General features: G+C 39.1%; 2 protein-coding genes across 2 annotated transcripts in view; one reads left to right on the plus strand and one right to left on the minus strand.

The window, feature by feature from the left end:
* The window catches only part of LOC148128328 (vomeronasal type-2 receptor 26-like), a 343,174-nt gene that overhangs the window by 149,397 nt on the left and 171,282 nt on the right, over positions 1 to 22,495 (minus strand). The window lies entirely within an intron of this gene.
* LOC148128332 (vomeronasal type-2 receptor 26-like) lies at positions 1,117 to 16,506 on the plus strand. The gene is made up of 10 exons (XM_087919674.1): positions 1,117 to 1,340; positions 2,524 to 2,791; positions 4,584 to 4,802; positions 9,968 to 9,978; positions 11,024 to 11,306; positions 11,556 to 11,897; positions 11,930 to 12,385; positions 14,035 to 14,253; positions 14,725 to 14,854; positions 15,602 to 16,506. The coding sequence occupies exons 1-10, from the start codon at positions 1,117 to 1,119 to the stop codon at positions 16,504 to 16,506; spliced, it is 3,057 nt and encodes a 1,018-aa protein (XP_087775800.1).

Genomic DNA, 22,495 nt, shown 5'->3' on the forward strand with positions numbered 1-22,495 from the left:
CACAAAACCTGCACCTTGTGTCTGGCATCCATCATTGGCTTCAGCACTAGGCTCAGAGCCAAACTGGGGAAATTGAAATTGAATTTGGAAAGGGAACATGTAAAACATTGTGTGATTCAGAGAACAAGGAATTTTCGATATAATGTGATGCTTGAACAATGGAAATATATGTGGTTGAAAGCTTTTATATTTACACTAAACTATAATTTAAAAGAAAATTTTTATAAAATAATGTATTGCTGGTATTTAACACCGGATAAATTATCTAGAGTGTATAAGGGTATTTCATATGAATTTTGGAAGTGTCAAAGAAAGAAGGAATGTTTTACCAATTATGGTGGACATGTGATAAAGCAAAGAAATTTTGGAGTAAGGTATTATAATACAGAAAATTCTTATAACAAAACTAAAAATGAAACCAGAAACTTTTCTTTTAGGTTTGGAAACTTGGAGAAAAAATTTGGAACTTTTATCTTATTTTGTGTTGACACACAAAAATGGAAGGACACTTTGAGTCCCATTATATGAGTGGCTATAGAAGCTGATGAAGTTGGCAGAAATGGCTAAATTGACCATTTTGGTTAAAGCAGAGAATATAAGTACTTGGTTTTCAAATGAAGACCGCTGGTGAACTTTGTGCTTAAAGTGGAAAAAAATGAAAAGTTGATTTTGGGTTTTACCGATTAGGCTGTTTTTCTGGAAATGGTTAGTTTATATTATTATAAGAAAACAAATAATTGTAGTTTAATGTTTAATGTTGTTGTTTTTACTGCAACAGAAGGAGTTGAAAGTCATAGTTTCTTCTATTCTTTTCCCCAATTTCTCCACACTTTCCTTCCCCCCTTCCCCCCTTCTACTGTGTCTTCCTATTTACTTTTGTGTTCTATCTTATAACATAGTAAAAAATGTTAAAATGTAAAAAAAGGTATGTTTATTATTTCAAGGAGGGAATTTTCTTATTTTGTTCCTTATTTTATTTTATTTTATTTAGTTTATTTTTAAGGTATTGTTTTAAAGGATTGGGTTCTATATCAGTGTTTCTATACATATACAATGTATTTGTGTATGTATAGAAACTTGAGCCTTTATAAAATTTCTTTGTTTTTTTAAATAGCCATGTTTAAATCCTCCCACCCATCAAGATCTACAGTTCTGCCTCATCAATGTGAGGCTCAGAGTTTTCCTCAGAGGAATGAATGGGAACGCATAGGAGGTGCACACATAGGAGGTGGAGAGAGCATGGAAGCCAATGGTTTCTTGCAGGAACTGCAACCCAATGGACCCCACTGGGGCTCTGCAGCCCGTGCTGTGCAGGTGGGTCCAAGCACTGGGACTGCCAGGTCGGCCCTCCAAGCATCAGGAAGAGATAGAGACATGGGAGTGAATGAATCTTCAAGAAAAGAATTTCAGACCTGGCAATTTGGGGAGCAGCACCACAAAAGTCCAAAAGAAACACCCAGATGACAATTCCTACCCTTCAGCTGCAGCAACAGAAATTTGCAAGTCCTACAAAAAAAATTGCAGTAAATATCCTGAGATTCTTCCTCAACTGCCATTTCTGCCTTGTGCTACCATTCCAAAAAAGCACTCGTGTTATCTGACCAAACTAGGGCATAAGTCAAAATCAATCTTGTGTGCAGGGGTCATTTCCATGCAGGTCAACTACACAACTTCCACCCTGACTCCGTCTGCTCTGTGAATTAGAAGAAGGGACTCAAACATTTTTTCCATTCTGTTGCATGAAGAGAAGCTGTTGCCAAGGAGATAGGACAGTGGCTTTTCCCTGCAATTATCAGAACAACAGGCATTCTCCATGTATTCCCTGTGGATTTCTAGATACAAAGATCTTCCAGGATAAACCTTACTTAAAAAAAAATACACCTGAGTTCACCAATTGGCAGACAGAATGTGTCACCTTAGTCTGTCTTGAAAAAAGCTCCCTCCTGGGTTTGAAGAGACTCATATGCCTTTGTTTCCTCTATGGTCATGGCCCAAACACAGGTAAAGAGGAAGCATGGTTGCTATAAATTTGCCCTGGGGACATCCAGGTGGCACAGGTGGTGTCTGATCTGCTAAAGTTCCAGTGAGGTTTCAGCAGCAACCGTAAATTCAGTCTATGCATAAACCTTGGCTTTTGTTTTAGGAGGGAAGGTGATAAGAATGACCAGGCTGGAGTCATGCTACTGTTGATGCTGTTGCTCTTCTTGCTCCTGGCTCCATCTACAACAAAGAGGCTCCAAACCATTTGTGTGTTCAGGGATTATGTCCATTTAAGGAAAAGCAATTATAGGCATGGTGATCTCATTATTGGTGGGAATTTTCCCCTGGGAACCACTGTAAAGTCTCCTGCCCTAGACCTGAATACCTTGATTCATCATCTACATAATACATAAGTTTCAGCTGCAGGGGAAACATGCAGATTTTTTTTTGTTTCAAAATTTGGGGCTTTTTTCAGAAATGCTTCTTTTAGTATTTGCACTGTCCCGGTGTAGTACACATTTTGTGCTTTTCTCAATAAATTAGAAAGCTGTTAAAATGGGCTGGAATTCTCAAAATCTTCATCAGGAAGATGATGCTCTCCAACATCACCCTTGGCTTCCACATCTATGGCCATCTCCAGAGGGAGAGATATATTTTCTTAAACAGCTTCTCCATGCTCACCTCACGAGGCCAAGTGGTTCCAGGTTACAAATGTGATATTCAGGACACTCTGCTCTCCATCATTGGTGGTCTCATTGCCAAGTCCTCAAGGCAGATGGCCTCCATCTTCAGCATCATTAAGGTCCCACAGGTAAGAGAACTTTCTTGGATACAGTATGGAGTGCAAAAAGATCAAAAGCACACAGAAAAGTCAAAGATGAACCTAAAAGCAGTTTTTTGTTGGAGCTGGGGATTTAATGAGCTTGTGATTCTTATTTTATTCTTTATTAAAGGGTAACCATCATTTTAGTGCCATTTATTCTCTATATTAGGGTGTTGGTTTCTTCTGTTTTCTTCCGATGTACCTCAACCAATAAAAATGGCAAAAAGGGGAAGAAGATTAATCCTGATTAATCCTGACTGCGAGGGCCATCAACCACACAGTGGTAACAACTAAAGTCAACAGAAAGCTTTTACTTTGTCTTTGAAAAAAGAATCTCTTTTTCTACAGCTCAGTGTTGGCTTTGAGTTTTCTCAGGGAGAGAGAAGTGTTTATCCTTCCTTCTTCCAGATTAATCCCAAGGAATATACTCAGTATGTGGGTTTAGTCCAGCTGCTCCTGTATTTCCAGTGGAACTGGGTTGGGCTTTTGGCCCCTGAAGATGACAGGGGAGAACATTTCGTGTCAACTCTGACTCCAATGCTCAAGGAGAAGGAAATCTGCCTGGCCTTCACTCTAATGCTGGAATTGGATAATTTTGAAATCACTCAGAACAACTTTATTTTCAATGTCCTTACCTGGTCTAAGGCAGAATTGTTTATCACGTTTGCAGACTCAACTGTTATTACCACTGTAATATGGGTGGTACATTTTTTTGAAAAATTCAAAAAATTAACCTTTAGAAAAGTTTGTATCTTCACTTCCCATTGGAAACTTGGTGTGGAGGAATCTGAATACACATTGCCATATATAAAACTTTTACATGGGGTCTTGCATTTTAGGGACCACTCCAGGGATGTCTCAAAATTCAGCCACTTCCTCCTGTCTTTAGACCCCTTGAACCCTCAAGGAGACGTCTTTCTCCTTCCATGGTGGGAATATGTCTTTGGCTGCAAGATCCATAAATTAGGAAAGATCCCTCCAAAGGGAGAAAAACCAATGTATAGGAAAGGAAAATGTGCAGAATCTGCCCAATTACATTTTTGAAAGGAGCATGAAAGGAGAAAGTTACAGTATCTACAATGCTGTTTATGTTCTGGCATATGCTTTGCATGCAATGTATGGATCCAGAGTTCGACCGAGCATCATGAGGCTTGGAAAGAGGACCTCAAATGTCCAGTCATGGCAGGTAATTTCTGAGGCTTTTGACTCAGTCCACAGATGCTTAGAATGGAAATTCCCCATATGAATGTTTCACTTCCTGATTAAATGCCTGCAAACTCCCATATCAATTCATCTGAGACCCCATCTGAGATGCTTCCTTAAACATGGCCCAGTAGATCAAACATTGTCCCTGCATTCTGCAGCCTTTCACAACAAGCTAGAGAAAATCAGTGGAATTTTCGATGGCTCTGATAGAAATTATTTATTTATTTCAAACATTCATTTATCAGTTAACAAGATCTTGGGGCAAAGGAACTATTGGAAAGTATTACAAGTATTACAAGAAGAAAAGCCTAAAATTAAATTTAGATTGTGGAATTCAAATTCTGGTATTTTGATCAAATTGGAGTTGGAAAGCATGTCCAGTGATAAAGGGGAAACTTTCAGTTTCAGAGTTAAATACACCTGATTCCTCAGTTCACCACTAGGAGATGGAACTATCTGCTCAAATATAAACCCATCTTCTCAAGATGGCCATTATGTGATGGTAGAAGCTATGACATCTCACTTGTGGCTCTAGCCCAAATACTCCAACATCTGAAGGTCTCTTTTATTTCAGATTCTCACCTATTTGAGGAACTTGCAGTTCAATAACAGTGCTGGAGATGAAGTCACCTTCTCAGAAGATGGACTGGGATCTGCTCGTTATGATCTTCTCAACTTGGTTGACTTCTCCAATCAATCTTTTGTCCCCATTAAGGTTGGGCAAGTAAATCCTGAGGCTTCTCCAGGCCAGGATTTCACCATTAAATATGATGGAATCATCTGGGCTGCAAAGGTGGGCTTCAGAGAAATGTTACAAGAAGAAAGAAAGATGCATTCTCTTACTGAGATGCAGAACAACTTTCTAACTTGAGCAATAATCAAGCCAGAAATTAGGGCAGTCATTTGATGACATTTTTCATTATTGTCATTTTTTTATGAGATTGGCATGAAATCCTATCTTCCAGCAAAACCTTTCAGTTTACCAATCTAAACTGCCGTGGTCACAGAGTCTTTCCTGATCCTCAGCACTTCCTGGCAGGATAGCTGTAGGGCAGACTTTATGAATGTCCAACTTGGATTTCCACTCTAACAACAAATTGCAGAGTTTGGAATAAATATAAAACAAGTTTCTAGATGAAGTTGCCTCTTTGGATGGCCCCCTCAAGAAGCTTTTTTAAAAGAAAAGAAATGGCGGCAAAACCAGACTGATGGATGTATGGTAACCTATCATATTTCAACTCTGGTGGACCTATATGAAAGTTGAGGGAAGAACTTGAATTAGAAGGTTATGTTTAATTTTGCTTTACACATCAACAACTGAAAGAATGATTTAAATCAGATAAAAAGAGTTTCAGGTTTGATTTTGCTAAAAATGAATTGGAAATATTACTGCATGGTAGTGATGAATATAATATTACTAAGATTTATAAAAATGTTATTGAAATTGAATTTGGAAAGTGAACATGTAAAACATTGTATGATTCAGTGGGCAAAGAATTTTGGATATAATTGATGCTCCAGTAATATGTAGATGAAAGGTTTAAAATTTACACTACACTATAATTTAAAAGAATTTTTAATAAGATGTTATATTGCTGGTATTTAACACCGGATAACTTATCCAGAATGTATAAGGGTATTTCAACGGAATGTTGGAAGTGTAAAAGCTAAGAAGCAACTTTTTACCATTGATGGTGGACATCAAATCAATCCAATTCAAACCTTTATTGTATGGTTACATATATTGTATGGTTACATGTATTGTATGTACCCAACATGTATACTATGAGATTGAAGCAATTACTGAGACAAGGCTGGATAAGAGCTTGAAGAGCTCTTAAGATAAGATAAGATATCGACATATATCAAAATACACACACTGGGAAGGATGCCAAACTCAGATAAGAATGGACAGACTAGAAATATTGTCATGCTTTGTTTCCAGCACTGGCCCTTGTACAGTCTATCCTTTTAAACAGTCCTCACAGCTGCAGCCCATGAAAGGGATCGGGGCTATTAGAAATTGATAGTCACTTAACAGTTGGGTTGGAAATATATAAACTAGGATAGACATTTAATACTGTCTCTTTAAGGGAATGCAGTAATTGTAATTGGGTGTGGTTCCTCAAACGGCCATAAGATGGAGTCAGAAATCTGGTTTCCTAGCTGTTCTATTGTTGCTATGAGTTGCTTGTTGCTAGATGTTCTGATGTTCGCTGCTTTTGATTCCTGCATTTTTCCTATTGACTGTTGCTGATCGTTGTCCTTCTTCGATTGCTGTGAGTCCATTTAGTGAATTGTTTATGATACTGGACTTTTTTATTTGGATTATCCCTGGACTGAAAACTGACTGCTTTAACCGTTTATGATTTGGACTGTTTGTTGGATTTTGCTTAACCGTTTACTGGAAGTAAAATCTACATTTTACTATTCAGTGTATCTGTGTGCTGTTCCTGTATTATGCAACATTACTCTCACTACGTCTCCCTGTGTGCACTCATTCTCCTAACGGGGAATTACCTCAACACAGGTTATGGACCCAGGCCATACCAAGCTCAGAAAACTGAGTTAGTGTGAATACACAGGATCGGTTATTTTTGCTGACATAATTGGTCCTAAAAAACCTATATTTTGATTAGTATGGATCATTACTCATGGTACGGTTTCTGCTATTTAATAAAAAATAAAACAGAAACATTCCAAAATGTCTTTATTTGGCTAAGATTTGCAGAAAGAAAAATGAAACATAGGGTATTTACTTTAGTTACTGATAACAAGACTGAGTTTATTAATAATAGATTCCAAACGATATTAAAATTGGCTGGTGTTGAGCATAAATGTTCTGCACCTTACAAACCACAAAATAACTCATTTATAGAATGAAGGGGACAAACATTACAAGCTATTACAAGTTAGGTCAACAGTAGACAGTCTAAAGTTTTTGAGGTTTGGGGAAGAAACCATAAAGTCTGGTAGAGTATTCCAGGCATTTACCACTCTGTTGCTGAAGTTGTATTTCCTGCAATCAAGTTTGATGCAATTTACCTTGAGAAGGGAGGGAGCAGGAGGAAGGAAGGAAGGAAGGAAGGAAGGAAGGAAGGAAGGAAGGAAGGAAGGAAGGAAGGAAGGGAGGAAAGAATACCCATTCCTAAGAGGACTGTAAGGGATGTGCAAGAGAACACCATCGTCCCTACCGTCCCTGTCCCACAGTCCCCATTCACCTGCACCTACTTCCTGCATTCCCACTCATGCCTACACCCATACCCATTATCCTATAAGTGATTGACAAATCAAATCAAATCAATAAAATAAATAAATGTTTGATAATTGGTCTAGCAAATGTCTTGTATACTCTAGTCAGTGGTGAAATATTACCAGAGAAAAAGCTACGATTATTTATTTTTTATTTATTTATTTTGATTTAATCACTTACAAAACAATAGATATAAGTATATTTATTCCACCAGATAAAGAATGACTACACCAATTATCACATTAAACAAGAGGAAAACCTTCTATGCATGAATTCCACCTGTGCTTTCTACAATTTTGTAAACAACAAACTAAAAGACTGAAGGTCCATCCCACCCCTGAAAGGACCTAATGGTAAAGACTGCAATGATGACACCATTAAAGCCAACATCTTTAACACATTCTTTGGCTCAATATTTATAAAAAGCAATGGATCATGCCCAGTATTTCCTAGTTCAACCACAAACATCTACAATGATCTAATACATATCGATTTTATAGAAGACAAGGTTGAAAAAGCACTATGCAATATAAAACCATCACTATCTATTGGACGGGACAGAATATGTGCCTACTTCTTTAAAAAGCTATCCACTGCCATAGCAGAACCTCTAAGCATAATCTTTGAAAAATCTTTCAGGGCCAGCTCCTTGTCTAACCTATGGTCAGAAGCCACAGTCTTCCCCACCTTCAAAAAGGGAGACCCCAGTCTAGCTGAAAATTACAGACCAATCTCCTAATGCTGCATCACGTGTAAAGTCATGGAATCAATTATTAACCATCATTATCCTCCACTTAGAGACAAACAACCTACTCTCTAATAAACAATTTGGTTTCAGAAAAAAACTATCCTGTAATCTGCAACTCTTACACTGCAAAAACATATGGATTACACAACTCAATCAGGGCAAAACAATAGACACAATCTACATAGACTTCTGTAAAGCCTTTGATTCAGTGGTACACGACAAACTACTCCTAAAACTAAAATCTTACGGTATCTCTGAACAACTGAATAACTGGATAGAAGCATTCCTGTCAAACAGACAACAAATGGTCAAAATTGGGAGTGTCCTGTCAAATTCTGTACCTGTCAATAGTGGTGTCCCCCAAGGTCGACGAACTCTATTCATACTCTACACAAATGACCTCTGTGATCATATTAAGAGCAACTGTGTTCTCTTCGCTGATGTTGTAAAGCTATTCAATGCCACAGAGAATACTGCTACCCTTCAAAAAGACCTTGACTATGTATCAGAATGGTCAAACAAATGGCAACTTCAAATCTCAACAAATAAATGCTCTGTCTTACATATTGGCAAAAAAAAATAGAAAATAAAATACAAACTGAATAGTCAAGACCTTGTTGATGATCCAAGCTCTGTAAAGGACCTTGGAATACTCATCTCTAGTGATCTAAGTGCTAGAACCCATTGTAACTACATAGCCAAAAAGGCATTAAGAGTTGTTAACCTAATCTTACATAGCTTTTTCTCTGGAAATATTACACTAATAACTAGAGCATACAAAATATTTCCTAGACCAATACTCGAATACAGCTCATCAGTCTGGAACCCACATTAACTATCTGATATTGGCACAGTTAAGAAAGTCCATAAATATTTCACAAGAAAAGTTCTCCACTCCTCTACTCATTGTAGAATACCTTATGCCACAAGACTCAAAATTCTAGACCTAGAAAATCTCGAACTACGCTGCCTTCGGTCCGAACTAAGTATAGTATATAAAATCATACATTGCAGTGTCCTACCTGTCAATGAATACTTCAGCTTCAACTATAACAACACAAGAGCAAACAATAAATACAAATGCAAGGTTAATAGCACCAATCTTAATTGCACAAAATACAACTTCAGCAACAGAGTGGTCATTGTCTGGAATACTCTACGTGACTCTGTGGTTTCTTCCCCAACCCCCCAACCCCCCAAATTTAACCTTAGACTGTTTACTATTGACCTCACCCCTTTCCTAAGAGGCCTGTAGGGGGTGTGCCTAAGTGCACCAGCATGCCTACCATCCCTTTCCTATTGTTTCTTTTTATTTTTCTTATAAGTATCTATCTCATGTATTCAAAACTATTTTTTATTGATACCTATTATCTTGTAAGCAATTGACAAAAATTAAACTATCTTCTCTCCTGTCCTCTCCTCTCCTTCCTCTATTCTATTCTATTCTATTCTATTCTGTTCTGTTCTGTTCTGTTCTATTCTATTCTATCAATTGTCCTGTTGGGAAATTTCTCCTTAGTTCTAGTTGGATCACTCCTTGATAAGGTTCAATCCATTACTTCTCCTCCTGCCTTCAGGTGCTTTAGAGAAGAGGTTGACAGACTTTTCTCTGTGACAGCCCATCAAATATTGGTTTGTGGAGGTCAAATTTACAACTTCAGCATGACTCCATCTGCTCTGGACATGACAAGAAACACAAGAATATTTTCTTTTCCAATTGGGTGTATGAGAAGCTATTGCTACAAGGACAGAAACTTGCTTTTCCTTGCAATCATTAGAAGTACAGTAATTGTGAGTGTATCCCCTGTAGATTTCTAGATACAAAAACTTCCAAGCTATAAAAATATGTCTGAGTTCTCCAGATGGGGGTATAAGATGAGACCTTAGCCTGTCTTGCAAAAAACTCACTCCTGGGTTTGAAGAGACTCTCATGTCTTTGTTTCCTTTATAATCACAGCCCAAACACAGGTAAGAGGAAGCATCTTTGCTGTAAATTTGTTCTGTAGCCATCCAGGTGGTATTGGTGGTGTCTGATCTGCTAAAGCTCCAGTGAAATTTCAACCTTCAAATCAGTTTCTACCTAAACTTTTATTTCTGTCCTAGGAGGGAAGTTGACAAGAATGATCAGGTAGGAATGATGCTATGGTTGATGCTGATGGTCTTCTGGCTCCTGGCTCCAACTACAGCAAAGAGGCTACAAACCATGTGTGTGTTCAGGGATTATATCCCAATACAGGGATGCTACTATAGCCCTGGTGATCATATTATTGGTGGGAATTTGCGTTTGGGAGCTAGTTTAAATTCTACTGTCCCTGTATTTAATACATCAAATCTTCTTTTAGATAATAGGTAAGTTTCAGCTGGACCTCTTTCAAAAATACTTCGTCTAGTATTCTGCACTGTCTTAGTGTAATATATATCTTCTCCTTTTCTCAGTAAAATAGCAAGTTCCTAAAATAAGCCGCAATTCTGAACTTCTGAAAACTAGGTACTTCAAAAGGAATTTTTTATTGAAAGGAGTAATCCAGATACTAGCCAAAGCAGAGTCTAAGATACCCCCAGGCATACAGGAACAGATAAATGAATGTGGATTTAGTCAACCAAAGAAACAACATGTTAATCCCCCTCCCCCTTTTCTGGGAACGTATCTTAGAAAAGTTTTTCAGGAAGTTCCTCTCAGAGCTGGAATTTTTCTGGTCACTTCTCCTCTTGCTATCTCTCCAAGAGGTGACAAGGTTCCAGGCATCTGGCTGCAGTCATATATTGTGTGCAAGTTATACAGATTCAATAGAAGGCTTAAGATATTTAGATTACATCAAAAGGGTTACTTGTACCAACTCTCCCCATCCTTCTTCTTCCATTATAGAATGGCAGCATTCAGGTTTAGCTGAGAAAGATCCTTAAAAAAAACCCAAACCCAATTTGGATGTTGCTGCACCAAACCAAACACTGAAGCAAACTCTACAAGCAAACAACCTTAACTGTAATATTCCCTGTATTTTTCGCACTATAGACTCATCCCCAGTAACTACCAGCAGATCCTTGCATTGATGTTTGCTGTCTCCCAGGTCAATAAGGATTTTCTTCTACTCCCCAACATCACCCTTGGCTTCCACATCTATGGCCATTTCCAGAGGGAGATAGTTATTTCCTTAAACAGCCTTTCCATGCTCTCCTCACAAGGCCAAGTGGTTCCAGGTTACAAATGTGGCTGGAAGGGCACTCTGTTCTCCATCATTGGTGGCCTCAATGCCAAATCTTCAAGGCAGATGGATTCCATCTTCAGCATCTTTAAGGTCTCACAGTTAAGAGAGCTCTCTTGGAAGGGTTTTTTGGGGGAGGCATATCATGACCATGTGACTCTTAGTTAATTCTTTATTAAAAAGTGGCCATCATTTTAGTGCCATTTATTCTCTGAATCCGATTGTTAGTTTTTTTCTCTTGTCTTCCAACATACCTCAACCAATAAAAATGTGTAACGGGTGATCCTTAAAGTGAATGTCAACTTTTACTTTGTTTTTGAAAAATAATTTCATTTTCTCAAGCTTGGTGTTGGCTTTGAGTTCTCTCAGGGAGAGAGAAGAGTTTATCCTTCCTTCTTCCGGATTAATCCTAAAGAATCTTCTCAATATGTGGGTTTAGTCCAGCTGCTCCTGCATTTCCGGTGGAACTGGGTTGGGCTTATGGCCCCTGAAGATGAGAGGGGAGAACGTTTCATCTCAACTCTGACCCCAATGCTCCAGGAGAAGGAGATCTGCCTGGCTTTCTCTGACAGGTTGAAATCACATGATTTTGAGATTATAATGAAAAAATTAGTTCTCATTTTCAAGACTTGGTCAAAAACTGAAGTGATTCTTCTTTTTGGAGACTATGATTGTAGTTTAAGTGTACAGGCAATTTTGTTTTCAAATCAAGCAAGACAACATTTCAGAATGTTTGGATCTTAACCTCCCATTGGAAACTTAGTGTAGAGGAATCTAAACACACATTATTATTTGTAAAGTCTTTCCATGGAGTCTTGCATTTCAGAGACCACACCGGGGATGTCTCAGAATTCAATCATTTTGTTCTGTCTTTAGACCCTTTGAAGCCCCAAGGAGATGTCTTTCTCCCTCTATGGTGGGGATTGGTTTTTGGCTGCAAAATCCATAAATCAGGAGAGATCCCACCAAAGGGGGAAAAACAATGTACAGGAAAGGAGAATGTGCAGAATCTGCCCAATTACATTTTTGAAACCAGAATGACAGGTGAAAGTTACAATATCTACAATGCCATTTATGCTGTGGCACATGCATTACATGCAATGTTTGGATCCAGAGCCCGACCAACCGTGATGAGGTTTGCAAAGAGGACCCCAAATATCCAATCATGGCAGGTAATTTCTGTGGTTTCTCAGAGAGGAAGATTCCCATATGCATTTCTTCAGTTACTGATTCAGTATCCACATGTTATCATATCAATGCATATTAAAAGCAATTATTAGAAAAATATGAGTTAAGAATAATGTTTTGTTGGAAGAGGTTAGAGAGAGGGGGAAAGAGAAGTGAAGGTTCATTGAAATGTTTAAAAATATGTGCAGCTAATGTTGGAAATGTAGTCAAAAGATGGGCTTATTTTATCATGTGTGGTGGCCTTGTGATAAAAAAAAAATCTGGGCAAAAATAAACAGATGGCTATAAAAGATAATAGGGAAACATGCAGATTTTATAGCTGAACTTTTATTAGGGATGATACCAGAAAAAATTGATCAGAAAAGTATGTATTTAGTATCACATGTCTTAACAGCAGTGAGGATTATTTTTATACAACATTGGAAAGATGAAGAAAGACCGCAAGAAGAAGAGATAGTTAAGAAGATACTAGACTCTGCAGGAATGGATAGACTTACATTTAAAATTAAACAGAAATAAGACAGAATATTATTAGACATGGAACTTATTTTACCAGTGGTTGCAGAGTAAGAATGGAATTTCTATTGTTAAGCAAATTAAATACCCAGAAAACACATTTATTAAGCACTATGAAATGTCATTAAGAGAAAATTAATAAAAGTTATTACAAAAATAAGAAAAAAGAAGAAAGACCTTCATAAAATCCTGAAAGGCTTCAATGTTTACCTGGGTTTCAGGAGGTAACCATGACAGGGAGTAGAAGTCAACTGAGACCACAACAACAATCTGTCTATGTTTGAGAAAGAAGCTTCAAGAAGTCAGAAGAACTCCTAGTTGGCATATTTGCAGAACAACCTCCCTTTCCCTCAGCATGTAACCTGAATCCAACATGTAGAAAGACAATTCATTTTAATCCTGGTTTATGTTTCTATAGTTTAACATCCTACGTGACCCTTCCCCCCATTTGTTCAGCTTTATGCTTATTGCACTGCTCAGCTTGTGTGAATGCAGCCACCTGAGCACATAAAGAAGGACTCAAAATAGTCTTAATGGGTTGTTTGTCTCAAACCCATCAGACTTTTCTGCATTACTGGATAAACATTGAACTTCTCTGAACAGTGAAGAGACAAATCAGGGCAAGCACTTCCTTTTCCTTGACTCCATTTCATCAAACATGGTTCCTGCATTGTGCTCTGTTTGATTCTCAGAAAAAATCAAAGGAATTGTACTCTGTTGCCATACAAATCATTTAATCGTTGCTACAGTGAATTTATCAGTTACAAGACCTTGGGATAAAGTAAATATTTAAAACTACATGTAATCAAATATCTCAGGAGGAAAAGCACATCATTAATTTTGGAATGTGGAACTGAAATTTTTCATATGTGCTTATTCTGATAAAGCATTATTTGAAGAAACCATGATACAAAGGACCAATGATAAAGATTTTTTTTTTTGTAGTTTCAGAGTAAATACTTGGTGTTACTCCAGATTCCTCGATTCTCCACCAAGAGAATCCTCTAGCTTTTCAAACATAAATTCATCTTCTCCAAATTCTCACTATGTTCTGATAGAAGCCATAACCGTAGCTCTAACCAAATACTCCTATTTCTAAAAATCACGTTTATTTCAGATTCTTCCCTATTTGGGCAATGTGCAGTTCAACAACAGTGCTGGAGATGAAGTCTTCTTCTCAGAAGATGGACTGAGATCTGCTCGTTATGACCTTCTCAATTGGCTTTTCCTCCCCAATCAATCTTTTGTCCCCATGAAAGTTGGGCAAGTGAATCCTGAGGCTCCCCCAGGCCAGGATTTCACCATTAAGTCTGATGGAATTGTCTGGGCCACAAAGGTGAGCTGCAAGGAAATGTTGTAAATTCTGGGAAAGATTCATTCTCTTCCTGAAATGCAGAACATCCTTCTAACTCAATTGAGTCAGAAATCATGGCAGTCATTTCGTGACAAAGCTGCTTTTCATGTAACACATTTGAGGTCTGATTTGTGTCATTCCACAAAGGGAACAATTTCTGTTTGAAACACAGGATGCAATTACAGCAAAAAAAACCTGTGATTTCCATGGGCCATTTCTGCTCAGTTGCATCCTCATAGTTCTTGCAGTCACAAGCCTTCATTTGCAGGATGAAACCCCAGTTCCAATCTCCAGCATCTGTTGGTCGATTGGAAGTTTCCCTGGCCTGCATCCCCTAGCAGCTGTTCCTGGTTTTTGATAGACAGTGGTGAACAATTTGTTTAGAAGAGATTCTGAGCATAGAAATAGGAATGTGGGAACCAATTAAAAATTTCATTGGTATTTCTCTCTCAGACCATCCCCTTTGCCAGGTGTGGCAGGAAGAGGTGCCAGGCAGGAGAAAGGAGAAGAGTTCCTGAGGGCAAGCAAGTTTGCTGCTACCAGTGTGACGCTTGTCCAGAAGGGACCTTTTCTAATCAGACAGGTAGACCAGACTTTAAACCTTAATCCTCCAGAATCAAAGGAAGACATTCATTAAATCAATCTATTTTTGTTCTTGTTGTCATTTGTGATGAGATTGATGTCCATTCATAGTGCCCTACCACAGAGGACACTTTTCCTAATCCTCAGCAATTGCTATTAGGATAGATTGAGGGCAGAATTTGTGAATCCCCAACATGCATTTCCACTCTAACATCCAATTGGGAAAACCAACTTCCAATGTTTTCCTGAGGTAGTGTGGTGTGTGATCCAAAGGTTTAATTTTTATCATTTAGTGCATGCTTCTTCCATCAGCTCTATCAACCTCGGAGGAAATAGACCTGCCAGAGAAAAAGGAGATCCATCTATCTCTACTGTTTTGATAGAGGAGGATCAAAAAAGTCTGAATGAACAAATTTGAAGTACAAAGCAGAGAGGTTAAGGCAGGGATATTATACACAGAATTAAAATAGCATCTTTCCTGGATAACAGATCTGTCATTTTTCTCTTGGTTCCAATATAAAGTGAGAGATAAAAGAGGCAGTAATTACCCATGGAAGTGCACATTGAATGGATAGCTGGAATTGAACAAATCCTCATCACTGGTTAATCAGTATCATCATAAATGAAGGATATGCTCTTTTAGATGCCCCATAAATTGCACAGTGGGTTCTTTATTTAATCCCTTTGTAGGTAAGTCAATAGCAGAAAGGAAATATGCATATCAAAAGACAAAGAATTTTGATTTCAGATGCAGTTCATTGTGAATCCTGCCCAGAAGACCAATTTCCCAACAAGGACAAGGACCAATGCATTGCCAAGAAGATCCACTTCCTTGCTTACCAAGACACCCTGGGATACACATTAGTTTTTCTTGCTCTTTTTCTATCTGGGATCACTTCTGCAGTCCTGCTGATTTTCTATAAACATCATGACACACCGATTGTCAAAGCCAACAACCGAGGTCTCAGCTACATCCTCCTAGTCTCCCTTCTGCTCTGCTTCCTCTGCTCCTTCCTCTTCATTGGTCAACCAGGGAAGCTCACCTGTCTCTTCCAACAATCTGCCTTTGCCATTCTCTTCTCTCTTGCAGTTTCCTCTGTGTTGGCAAAGACTGTCATGGTGGTTCTGGCCTTCATGGCCACCAAGCCAGGGAACAAGACAAGGAAACTCTTAGGAAAACCACTGACCAACTCCATTGTCATAGCCTGTCCCCTAGTCCAAGCCCTTCTTTGTGCCACTTGGCTGGGAACCTCTCCCCCATTTCTTAACTTGGACTTCCACTCCTTGTTTGGAGAGATCATCTTGGAATGTAAGCAAGGCTCAGCTGTAATGTTTTATGCTGTCCTCTCTTACCTAGGACTTTTGGCTCTTGTCAGTTTCACAGTGGCATTTCTAGCTAGGAAATTGCCTGATAGTTTTAATGAGGCCAAGTTTATTACTTTTAGCATGCTGGTCTTTTGCAGTGTTTGGATCACCTTCCTCCCTACCTACCTGAGCACCAAAGGGAAGTCCATGGTGGTAGTGGAGATCTTCTCCATCTTGGCCTCTGGGGCTGGTCTCTTGGTTTGTATCTTTCTTCCCAAATGCTATGTTATAATACTGAGGCCCCATCTTAATTGTAAAGAAAATATAGTAAGAAACAAGAATTTCTAATTAATGCTAGGATTAGCCTCATTTCTATTTATCTTTGTGGCATATTTAAAATGTGATAAAATTTTAATAAATGATGACGTGAAGGAGGAATTTGTCCATAAAAGAATTCCTTATCAAGTTCTGCAACTGCTTACAATAACAATTCCTGTTATCAGTCTTTTTTTTTCATGTTTTCAAAGTGTCCTTAACAAGGTCCAATGCCCTGTATGTATGGAAAACTTGTTATTAAAGATGTGTTTTTTATTTCAGATATTTCTAAGTTTATATGGCAAAGGAAAAAACCAAGAATTGCATACAAACTAGGACAAGATGCTAAGGAAAAGGTGGGTGGGTGGGTTTACCAGACCTGAAATTGTATTTTGAGCCATATTGTCTGGCCTGGTTAAAAGAGTGGATGAACCTCCAGAATAAGAGACTACCAGAATTAGAGGGCCACCAATTAAGGTTTGGATGGCACATTTATTTATGATATGAATATAGTTAAGGTTGATTTTAATAATCACTTTGCTAGAAGTGGAATACTAAGAGTTTGGAATAAATATAAAAGAAGGTTTTATACAAAGTTGCCTCTTTGGATGTCCCCACCCACTCAAGAAGCTTTTTTTTTTTTTTTTTTTTTAAAGAATTGGTAGTGAAGCCAGACAGATGGACGTACGGTAACATATTATCTTTCAACTCTGGTGAAGTTAAATTAAAGTTGAGGGAAGAATTTGAATTAGACAGTTATGCTTGGCATTGCTTTACATATCAACAACTGAAAGAACGATTTAAATTGGATAAAAAAGAGTTGTGGGTTTGATTTTACTAAAAATGAATTGGAAATCTTACTGCCTGGTAGTGATGATGGGTTTTCTGCTAAAATAAAACAAGATCATACACATGTGTGAAAGTAAATCAGGAACCCTGTAACTGTGGAGTCTGTCTGGCAAGAACAAATAATTCTTATCCACAGGAAATATGTGTCAGTCGGTGCTCCATTCAAAATCCAAGAAAGAAATACTTAGACTCCATGAATTAGAGAAAAAAATTCTTCTACTGAAGAATGAAGTGGTAGCATCAGTAGGATTCCAAATCTGAGAAATTAGGCATGCAGATCACATATACAAAGTGATGGACTTGTTCCCATCCCCCATAGTTCAAAAGATTCTTCCAATTAAAAGTTCTGAATATGATAATGTGGACATCTTCAGCTGGTGATGAGGCCTCTGTCCATTGACCTTGGCATATTTTATTAAAATTTTTTAAAGAAAAAAAAAAAAAAAAAAAAAAAAAAAAAAAAAAAAAAAAAAAAAAAAAAAAAATACCCACCCCCCAAAAAAAAAAAAAAAAAAAAAAAACACCTCCAGCTCTCTTCCCAGACAAATCTCCCCTCCTCCCCCTGTTACTTATGGCAGCCAAAAGATGCAAAGCAGTAGTAGAAAATCTTGAAGGTTGACATTCGGCCTTCCTAGAAAAAAAACATTAGTCCTGCAAGAGAGGAAAGAAAAACATAAAAGAGACTGATTAATAATCAAATACATTTCTAGGGTTTATCAGGATACTTTGTGCGAAAGTCTTTGATCAGCTTATGGGCTCTAACATCCTTCCCATTGACCCACTCAGCTTGGGAAGAAGGGAAATGTTTCCATGCTACGAGGTATTGGAGGCTACCCCTCCATTTTCGAGAATCCAAAATTTCTTTGACTTCAAAATGTTGTTCACCTTCAATCAGCAATGCTGTAGGAGGATCAGTCTGTCTTGGTCTCAGACCAGAAGTGTGTTCAGGTTTCAACAAACTAACATGGAAAACCAGATGAATTCATCGAGGAGTTTTTGGTAGTGTCAATTGGACTGTTACAGGATTCGTGATCCATTCAATCGTGAAAGAACCTACATATTTAGGACCAAGTTTCTTCAACTTTTGAGTGGTTTGTAAGTATTTGGTGGACAGGAAAACTTGTGACCCACTTAATAGGACGTCTTTGGAGCTCTCTTTTTATCGCAAACTTCTTATGAAATTGATGTGCGTCATCTAATGCTTTACGGGCGAATGGCCAATTAAGCTGGAGTTGAGATATCCATTCATCTAGCGACTGGATGTTAGTTCTTTCACGAGGAAGCTCAGGTATGGGTACAAAGTCTTGTCCCGATGCCACTTTAAAAGGGGTGAACCCAGTACTACTATGAACAGAATTGTTGTATGCCACTTCAGCAAATGGCAATAAGTCAGCCCAATTGCTCCTGGGTGGAGCCTATTAACTTCAGGAACTCCCTCCAAAAGTTCGAGGTGAACTGAACCCCTCGGTCAGAAATTATACATTCAAGAATGCCATGCAGTCTATAGACATGTAGTATAAACAGTTTAGCCAACGATTTTGCAGAGGGAATCTTAGAACAAGGTATGAAATACACTTGTTTGGAAACCAAATCAGTTACTACCCAAATAACCATGTTTCCGGTCCTCTCGGGTAACTACTATAAAGTCTATAAAGATTTCCCTCCACAGAGCCGTTGGCCTAGCCACATTTAGTAACAGCCCTGCTGGCTTACCAGGAGGGCCTTTTGTTGAGGCACAAACTGAGCAGCTAGCCACATAAGATTCAATGTCCTTTTTCAATGTAGGCCACCAGAATTGTCGCTCAATGAGGTGTAAGGTTTTCATGAATCCAAAGTGACCAGCCGCTTTAGAGTCATGAGCTTGTTGCAATATTTGGCTTCTCAATGTCTCCGGTACATACAACTTCTCTCCCATCCAGGCCAAACCGTCTCTAACTGTACAGTTATTTGAATGAGCCAGAAACCATTCATCAAGTTTTAGGGCCTCCTTTAATTTTGCCATCAAAACATTCAATAAATCGACTTCTTGTTTCTTCTTTTGCACTCTAGTGACCACCAGGGTGGCTAGATGTTTGGTCGAGACAATCGGCTGTATCACTTCCTGGCGAACACTGTTATATTGAGGCAGTCTTGATAAAGCATCTGCCATAAAATTCCTTCCCCCCGGGATGTACTTCAGTGAAAAGTTAAACCGCTTAAAATACTGGGCCCACCAAACTTGTTTAGGAAACAGTTTTCGAGGCGTTTTTAAGGCCTCCAAGTTCTTATGGTCAGTCCATACCTCAAACGGCTGTTTCGCTCCTTCCAAGAAATGTCTCCATGTCAATAGAGCCCAGCAAACTGCAAAAGCTTCCTTTTCCCAGATGGCCCACCTCCTTTCAGTTTCAGTTAGTTTACGGGAGGTGTAGGCACAGGGTTGTAAAGTTCCCTTCTCATTGATTTGAAGTAATACCGTTCCAACAGCTACATCACTCGCATCGGCTTGGATTACAAACGGGGCATCCATGTCCGGGTGCTTTAGCACTGGTACTGCAGTGAACAGTCGCTTCAGCTTTTCAAAGGCGGCTTGGCATTCCATGGACCACTCCAGCAACTTGCTAGGCTTTGGTTTTTGCCTCCCCCTTTGTTTTTAAAAGATTGGTGACAGGCATTGCTATTTTAGCAAAAGACGGGATGAATTGCCGGTAAAAGTTGGCAAATCCCATAAAGCTTTGAAGTTGATTTCGGGTGCATGGTGGGGCCCACTCCAACATAGCCCGCACCTTCTCTGGATCCATTTCAATGCCCTCGTGTGAAATGTGATACCCCAAATAATTGATTTTCTCCTGGTGGAACTCACATTTGGACAGTTTAGCATACAATTTAGCAGCTCGCAGTTTCTGCAGTACTGAACGCACCAGTTTCACATGTTCATTCTAAGTTTCCGTGTAAATAAAGATGTCACCAAAGTAAACCAAACCCCCCTTGTATAAATGTTCATGCAACACCTGATTGATCATCTGCATGAATATGGCTGGAGCCCCTTGTAGGCCAAATGGGAGAACATTGAACTGGAAACAACCCATTGGGAAGTTAAAAGTGGTTTTCCATTCATCTCCTTCTTTAATTCGAATTCGGTAGTACACCTCTCTCAAGTCCAACTTCATGAAAATTTTCCCTTTAGCCAAGTGGGCTAACATGTCCTTCATCAGGAGGAGTGGGTACATGTTTTCCACAGAAATTGCTTTCAGGTTTCTATAGTCCACTACCAAAACGCTTGGAGCCAGATTTCTTTTCACGGAAGAGTACTGGGGCCGCTACCCGAGGTCTAGCAGGTTGGATGAAACCACGTTTCAAATTTTTATTGATAAATGATCACAACTCTTCCAATTCCCGTGGTGTCATCGAATATAGCTTCGGTTTTGGGAGCGTCATCCCAGGCAAAATTTCAATACTACAATCTGTTGACCAATGAGGGGGAAGCTCATCTGAAGCCTTTTCACTGAACACTTCTTTTAAGTCCCAATATTCTTTCGGAATTTTTTCCTACCCCTCCAAGTCCTCGGTACCTGTAGAGGCTAGCTCAACTGGATTCTGAAGCTTCTGCTGGGATTGCCCCTCCCCTTCCGGTCACTGATTGGTGTGTATGCGCAATGACCCCTTCTTCCAGTTCACATGGAGGTTCCACTTCCGGAGCGAGGGCAATCCCAGAATTAACGGTTGCTCCATCCCAGGGGCCACAATAAAACACAGTCTCTTTATGCTCCCCCATGGTCATTTCTAGGGGTTCCGTTATGAAACGTGCAGAGCAACCTCCCGCCACTGACCCATCCAATTGGCAAAAGGCTATGGGCATTTCTAAAGTTCTCAGTCTGATGCCCATTTCCTCAACTACTTTCATGTTGATTACACATCTCATGCACCCAGAGTCTAGCAAGGCCAACACAATCTATTCACAAACAAAACTCTAGCATTTCTGGATAATAGATCTATCAGTCTATTGTGGGTTCCATTATAAAAAAGGAGAAATAACAAGCAGCTACCCAAGATGGAAAGCCACTCATGGAAGGGCACAGTGAATGGGTAGCTGGAACAGAATCCTCGTCTCAGGCTAATCTTTCACCAGGATCATGGTAAATGATTTGCTCTTTCTCTGCCCCATAAATGGCACATGCGTTCTTTCATCACTCCTTTTATGAGTTGGTCATCTGCAGAAAGGAAACACCTCTATCACCTTTGTGCAAGGGATAATGTACATTGCAGTTTCTCAAAAAATCCTTAGACAAAGACTTTTGATTTCAGATGCAGCTCACTGTGAACCCTGCCCAGAAGACCAATTTCCCAACAAGGACAAGGACCAATACATTGCCAAGGAGATCCGCTTCTTTACCTATCAAGACACCCTGGGATATATTTTATTTTTTCTTACTTTTTTCCTCTCAGTGATCACAATAGCAGTTCTGGCAATTTTTCTTAAACATTATGACACCAATCATCAAGGCCAACAACTGAGACCTCACCTACAACCTCGTTGTCTCCTTCCTGCTCTGCTTCCTTTGCTCCTTCCTCTTCATTGATCAACCAGGGAAGATCACCTGTCTCTTCCAACAATCTGCCTTTGCCATTCTCTTTGCCCTTGCAGTTTCCTCTGTGTTGGCAAAGACTGTTATGGTGGTTCTGGCCTTCATGGCCACCAAGCCAGGGAACAAGACAAGGAAACTCTTAGGAAAACCACTGACCAACTCCATTATCATAGCCTGTCCCCTGGTCCAAGCCCTTCTTTGTGCCACTTGGCTTGGATCCTCTCCCCCATTTCTTAATTTGGACTTCCACTCCTTGTTTGGAGAGGTCATCTTGGAATGTAAGCAAGGCTCAACTGTAATGTTTTATGCTGTCCTCTCTTACCTAGGACTTTTGGCTCTTGTCAGTTTCACAGTGGCATTTCTAGCTAGGAAATTTCCTGATAGTTTTAATGAAGCCAAGTTCATTACTTTTAGCATGTTGGTCTTTTGCAGTGTTTGGATCTCCTTCCTCTCTCCCTACCTGAACACCAAAGGGAAGTCTATGGTGGCTATGGAGATCTCTATTTTGGCCTCTGGAGCTGCTCTATTGGTTTGTATCTTTTTCCCCAAATGCTACATTATTCTGCTGAGGCCTGATCTGAATTGTAGAGAAAATACAGTAAGAAATAAGA

Source organism: Pseudonaja textilis, chromosome 1 (genome assembly GCF_049901715.1).
Source record: "Pseudonaja textilis isolate UNSWEBS1 chromosome 1, rPseTex1.2, whole genome shotgun sequence".
Taxonomy (NCBI): domain Eukaryota; kingdom Metazoa; phylum Chordata; class Lepidosauria; order Squamata; family Elapidae; genus Pseudonaja; species Pseudonaja textilis.